The sequence below is a fragment of the Octopus bimaculoides genome, chromosome 11 (genome assembly GCF_001194135.2).
Source record: "Octopus bimaculoides isolate UCB-OBI-ISO-001 chromosome 11, ASM119413v2, whole genome shotgun sequence".
NCBI classification, from domain to species: domain Eukaryota; kingdom Metazoa; phylum Mollusca; class Cephalopoda; order Octopoda; family Octopodidae; genus Octopus; species Octopus bimaculoides.
In genome coordinates, this window is record NC_068991.1 from 21,431,535 (window position 1) to 21,438,569 (window position 7,035).

At 40.5% G+C, this 7,035-nt stretch overlaps 1 protein-coding gene and 1 non-coding gene across 2 annotated transcripts in view; one reads left to right on the forward strand and one right to left on the reverse strand.

Annotated features, from left to right (window-relative positions):
• LOC106869233 (organic cation transporter-like protein) overlaps positions 1-7,035 on the reverse strand; it is a 23,851-nt gene that overhangs the window by 13,383 nt on the left and 3,433 nt on the right. The window contains exons 2-5 of the mRNA XM_052971587.1: positions 5,700-5,911; positions 3,395-3,625; positions 1,989-2,191; positions 1,245-1,562 (exon numbers count right to left, since the gene is read on the reverse strand). Of these exons, the coding sequence (XP_052827547.1) occupies positions 1,245-1,562; positions 1,989-2,191; positions 3,395-3,625; positions 5,700-5,911 (964 nt within the window). The remainder of the gene's footprint in view (positions 1-1,244; positions 1,563-1,988; positions 2,192-3,394; positions 3,626-5,699; positions 5,912-7,035) is intronic.
• On the forward strand, positions 4,007-4,112 carry LOC128249141 (U6 spliceosomal RNA). Its single transcript, XR_008265260.1, has one exon. It is a non-coding gene; the product is annotated as a U6 spliceosomal RNA (small nuclear RNA).

Genomic DNA, 7,035 nt, shown 5'->3' on the forward strand with positions numbered 1-7,035 from the left:
CTCTCCTCACGAGCATATAATTCAGTGTTTCCTCATTTGTAACTGTGAGCTTTCTTTTTGGTTGTGAGTGTGGTTGCGAGTGCATTGGTGGATTTGGTTGAGGTAATGGTGGTTATGAGGATAGTAGTGCTGATGTTGTTTTGCTGTGTGTATGTTCGATGTGTTGGTGGTTTGTGTTTCTGGTATTGGTGTAGGTTCTTTTGTTTTGTGTTTCCTTTGCCTTTTTCGTTTTTTTTAAATTTATGAGGTTCTTCCTCATCTTCACTACGGGATGAATAGTTGCTAGTGTCTGTATGGTCTGTCTCGGGGAGTGTGAGTGTGTCTGTGATAGTGTGAGCGTGGTTGTGTGAATGTATGCTTGAGAGAGGGGGGCTGGTTTGACAGATACCCTTTGTGGTTTTTCCCGTTGTATGGGGTTCACTTGCCTCTGTTGTTGCTATTGGGTGACACTGAAGTTCTATTAAAAGGTCTCTGTTGTTGGGGTGTGATGTAGGCTGCAGGTATGGTTGCGTACCTCCCAACTTTTGGGGGAAGAAGGCTCTCATGTGGCTTGTGGATCCACAGATGTCGCATCTGGACTTCTTGCTTTCCACGACGACACGCAGTTCCACCCCATTGGGCAGATGAATGAAGTCCGAGATCTTTTCGATGCTATCTGGTTTCACATGGATTAATATTTCCAAGTTTATCTCACACCAGTTTTCTCTGCTGCTCCTTTTCAGCTCCAGAAGTGACGCTGGGTCTTGAACCACACAAGTGACAATCCTAAAGACGTTTACACCCGGTGGTAAGCCATTCACTCTCATTCTCATTGTTCTCTTTGAGAGGTAGGTGGGATACAAGACCCACTCCTCAGTCCACCGGGGTGACACTGCGTGTCATGGCGCGAGGTCCTCGCATTTAAAGAGGACCTCAATGCAAACTTCCTCCCTCTCTGCATTTGAGCCACATCTACTAAAATGTCTCTGAGGGCTTTCTCAACCTGATTAATGGACGCTATTTCAGCCCTCGGGTTTTGCGTGATACGCTTCTGAAATAAATGGTCTTCCTCTCTTTTGTCTCTCTTATTTCTGGTGGTACTTGTACTGCTACCTTACTACCTTCAAATTGGATGATATCTTTTGCTTTTGTGAGTTCACGCGCTTTGTCATCCAACGGTATCACATACATCTCTTATGGGAAGAGTTAAAACACACACCTTATGGAAAGAATTAGAACACCAACGTTAAGGCTTTGTAACTTACCATTCTATAGACACAACGATAGTAATTTTCCTCAAATAGGGTAATTTAAAGATAGCAATTAACTTGGCAAACGTTGAAGCTTCTTTTTCACTGTATGGTTGTACATACTCAATCGGAATGTTGGGCCCATTGTTTTGGCTCTCAAGACTTGTTTCATTTACATGACTAACTGCTTGTTGTTTTGAGGCATCTTTTAAAGTTATATTCCAGACATTATCAAAATCAACTTTGTTTTGTTCTGCTGCCTTTTTGAGAATCTTCTTTGCAGTTTTTATTTTTGAATTTGCAAATAGCCATCGGAGAGATTCTTCCATGAACCTGCAAGAGTAAAGTTTAGATAAAGAAATATGTAACATTTGTTGGCTTATCCTGCATGATCAATTTTCTTGTACTCATTACAATGGGTTGCATTTCAATCTCCCTACCAAATTGCGTAAAGATTCGTCGAGAAATAGTGACGTTATTGCAAGACAAACAAACAATATATACAAACAATCACTCATACACACAGACACACGCACGCACGCACACACACACAAACACACACACAAACGCACACACGCACGCATGCACATACACACACACAGTGGTGGTGGTGGTGGTGTTGCTGGCGTGGTGATGGTTGTGTTGGTGGTGATGGTAGTGTTGGTGGTGATGGTTATGATGGTGGCAGTGGGGGCGAAAAGACAGGAAGGAAAACAACGTGAAATACTAACCAAATGAGGGTGAGAGAAAGGTACTTACAATAAGTCTACTAAGAAATATCCTGATACAACGGCGTTAAACAAGAATAATGTGTTCCAACTATAATCCTTTAAAAGGTAGGCTATCAGCCCAAGTGAACAACTTAGCGTGCTCCAGATAAACAAAAATATACCAGTCATAACGATACGTTTTTCCTTTGGGTATAACTCACACACCAGAGTTACTGAACTGAGAACATATACCTGGAGAAATAGAAAAAAAAAAGAAAACTAGTTTGGTATAAAATAGTGATGCAGTTGCATTATTGATTTACAGATATTCTAGATATTATTATGAGGTAAATGATAAGAAAGCCAGCAATCAGAATCGTTCGCACGCCGGATAAAATGCTTAGCGGCATTTTGTCTGTCTTTAGGTTCTGAGTTCAAATTCCGCCGATGTCGACTTTGCCTTTCAACCTTTCGGAGGTCGATAAAATAAGTACCAACCAAGCACTAGGATCGATGCAATCGACTTACCCTTCCCTCAGACATGCTGGCCTTGTGCCAAACTTTGAAACCATTGGTATGAGGTAAATTTGCATATCGCAGGCTTGGCTGTGCGGTTACAAGCTCACTTTGGAAAGATGTGGTTTCAGGTTCAGTGCCATTGCGCGGTATTTTCGCAAGGGTCTGCTACTATAGCCCCATCCAACCAATGTTTGGTGAATAGATCTAACCGACAGAATCAGCGTGGAATCCCGTCGTTTTCTTCCTCTCGTTTTCTTTTATTTCATGATTTCTTTCGTTCCACAGTCCTGATTTGTAACTTGTACTGGCCATGTGCGATGAGCCATAAGACACAAGGTTTGCTATTAAAAGCTGCTTAGGAAATATCTCCAGTGTATGAAACTATACGTAGCTCGTAACTATATACTGTGCACATTAAACAATATTTATCTCTCACCGGCTGGAGTGCTTTTTAGCTGATTTTACTTTAAGGGAAAAGTAAACGATAGATACATACATACATACATACATACATACATACATACATACATGCATGCATGCATACATACATACATACATACATACATACATACATACATGCATGCATGCACGCATGCATGCATAAATACATACATACATACGTACGTACGTACATACATACATACATACATACATACATGCTTGCGTGCGTGTGTGTGCGTGTGTGTTGACAACGGGTGTTGCTGTATTTATGTCCCCGTAACCTAGCGGTTCGTCAAAAGAGATGTCGATAGAATAAGTACCAGGCTTTAAAAAATATAAGGACTGGAGTCGATTCATTTGACTAAAACACAAAAAAATTCCTCGAGGCGATGCCCCAGCATGACCGCTGTCTAATGACTTTAACAAGTAAAAGATAAAAGATGAAGGATACTTAGTTTCAAGGCGAGCGTGAATATGAGCGTGTAGAGGCATTACCTCTCGCAGTCCTCCAGTGAAAAATCTCGCAGCTGCGAACAACCAATAAAACGACGAAAACGCAGAGAGTAAGTTGAAGACCACCAGGAACAAATTGCTTAACACCCTCATAGGCTTCCGTCCAAATCTTTCAATCAAATATGGTGCCAGTAGACCACTGACCACTTGGCCCAAAATGTAAAACGTTTGGGTAGATTCAGCCAATCCTTCGTTGTTGCAAACCAGGTTCCACTATGAAAGAAAATTTATTTAGAAAGTGGTAAAAATACTACAAATAGATACGTACATATGCACATACACACACAAACACATGCATACATAAACAAAGGAATGCCGAAAAGTTCATGGTTTTTAGTAAGAAACTACAGGAAGATAAGTTAATTATGATTTTATTCAATATACTCCCCGCTCATATTCACACACTTATTGTAGCGGCTCTTTAGTTTTTTCTAAACCCTATAAAAGAACATGGAAGGTTAGGCCTCTAGCCAGGTCTTTCGGAACAACCTTATAGCCATGAACTTTTCAGCAGCCCCTCGTATGTGTTCATATGTGAGTGTGTTCGTACGCGTGCGTGTATGTGTGTGTATTTGTGTGTGTGTACGTGCGTGCGTACATGCTTCTACATTACATATACTAAAATAGGAAGACTACAGAGAGATTAGCATGGTTCTTTTGCAAGGATGACAGGCAAATTCGTGAAGCGCTCCATATTTACAGGCGCAAGCATGACTGTGTGGTAAGGCGTTTGCTTCCTAACAACATGGTTCTGGGTTCAGTTCCACCGCGTGACACTTTGGGAAGGTGTATTCTGCTATAGACTCGGGTCGACCACACAGCCTTGTAACTGGATTTGGTATATTCCTAGATAACCTTAAAAAAAACTGGGTGGTTCTGGTTGGAACGTCTCTCATCATAGAATTGTTCGATCAGAGTTAACTTACGGTTAAGCAACAACACCCACAGCGTTTGGTTACAAAAAGACGTTCCAACTAGGACTATCAAGTCTTTTTAAGGTTATCTAGGATTACACTAACCAAGCTTGTCCTTCCTTGCTATAGTAGTAGTAGTAGTAGTAGTAGTAGTAGTAGTGGTAGTGGTAGTGGTAGTTGATGCTTAACCTTAAGATCAGCTCTGATTGAGAAAATCTGTGATGAAAGTCGTATCAGCAGCTGAAGGCCATCCTTTCTTTTTCAAGAATATATTTATAATCTAATGTGTCCTTCCCGTTTTCAAGACGATATTTTGAGGTCTGGCACTATTTCTAGTTGGTCGCGCGACCAAAGGGAAACCCCGTCGATGATTCACTATTTATGCTAACACCTGCTACTCAGAGATGGTTTACGAAATAATCTATTTCAAGGGAGATAACTAACAATGGCGTTTGAAATGATCCTCTGTTTCTATTTTATACTATAAATAATGGTTTGTCGCTAGGAACGAGTTACAAAATGATTTGGTGTTTAGGGAGTGTAATCGAGATAAGTGTCCCTGTTATATGACAAGTATGGTATCTATTTCCTCGACGCATACAAAGCGAATGAAGACCAGCTTCGGTAAGGTGTGAACTCACCAAGCAAAAATAAATAATTGATTACTGCAAATTAACTACTGGTTTGTCGTGGAGGCGCAATGGCCCAGTGGTTAGGGCAGCGGACTCGCGGTCATAGGATCGCGGTTTTGGTTCCCAAACCGGGCGTTGTGAGTGTTTATTGAGCGAAAACACCTACAAGCTCCACGAGGCTCCAGTAGGGGATGGTGGCGAACCCTGCTGTACTCTTCCACCACAAGTTTCTCTTACTTCCTGTTTCTGTTGTACCTGTATTTCAAAGGGCCAGCCTTGTCACACTGTGTCACGCTGAATATCCCCGAGAACTACGTTAAGGGTACACTTGCACGTTAATTTCACGAGCAGGCTGTTCCGTTGATTGGATCAACTGGAACCCCCGACGTCGTAAGCGACGGTGTGCCAACAACAACAACAACTGTTTTGTCATTCATCATCGCCCCTAACATTAGAATAATATATTGCATTAATGATTAATCTATCTTGTATTAGTTTCGTAATTATAATGCTGCGAGGTAACAAAGCCGTTAGCACGTCGGACAAAATGCTTAGCGACATTTCGTCTTTCTTTGCGTTCTGAGTCGATAAAATAAGTACCAGTTGAACACTGGAGGCCGTTGTAATTGAATTATCCTTTCCCCTGAAATTGCTGGCCTTGTACTTATCATAGAAACGATTAATTGAGTAAATATCAAAAAAATGAATTCAAATATTTATTTTTATTTATAAGCAACCTACCTGTGACACAATAGACTTATCAACAGGTGCAGTATAATAATAGCCATTAAGGCAGTCCAGGGTTCGATTCTCTCTTGTAATCCCTCCATCAGTATTGATGATATCTATAGAGCATTTATCATATGACAGATTCACTTCTTCCCTGATCGATATATTGTATTGGCTGAGTTGAAACTCTGTCAGATTCTTACATCTGTATTCAGGAATGGTGGCTGCAATATAAAACTAATATTCATTTATGTAGAATCGGTTTGTACGAGGGAATGCTGAAAGTGCCTGGCTTTGGGTAACAGAAAATGCAGGAAGATCAGTTAATCATGATTTTATCCAACATATTCCTCTCTCAGATTCATACACTTATTGCAGGGGCCCTTCAGTTTTTCTGAGCCCTGTAAAAGAACTCGGAAGATTGAGGCTTCAGCGAGGCCTTTCGCGACACCCTTAAAGCCAGAAGCTTTTCAGTACTACCTCGTAGAATAATGGTGCCAGAAGAAACGGAAACCAGACCCCCAACGAACCATTAATAGCATTGTCGTTTATGGAACTTTTCTAAATGACGGACAGATTTAAGTTTTACATGGAAGAGGATTTCATTTATTATAATGTCGTCAAAGTTGTTATTGATGGATGCGTTGCAGCAGCAGCAGCAGCAGAAGCAGCAGCAGAAGCAGTAGTAGTAGTAGTAGTAGTAGTAGTAGTAGTAGTAGTAGTAGTAGTCTTCGTCGTCGTCGTCGTCGTAGTAGTAGTAGGAGTAGGAGTAGGAGTAGGAGTAGGAGTAGGAGTTGTAGTAGGAGTAGTAGAAGGAATAGTAGTAGGAGTAGTAGTAGTGGTAGTAGTTGCTGTTGCTGCTGCAATTGTCATCATTGCTATTGTTATTGTTTCTGTTTTTGTTGAACTAATTGTTGCTGCTGCTGCTGCTGCTGCTGCTAATGTTGATAATGTTGCTGTTATTGCTATTGTTATTGTTGCTGTTGCTGATATTGTTGTTATAGTTGTTTCTGTAAGCTACTGGAACAGAATATAGCTTTAAACAAGAGACTACAGCTGCTGCTGTTGCTGCAGCTGTTATTACTTGGTGAACAATGTATGTATAAAGATTCATTTCTTTATACTGACACACGCGTGCGTGCTCACATGCACATTCACACAGTTATATGCATACATACATGTGTACAGGCATACATACATACATGCATACAGGTAAGCATACATACATTCACACATACATACATACATACATACATACATACATATATACATACATATATACATATAAACATACGGACATACAAATAACCATTAAGATATATATATATATATGTATATATATATATAT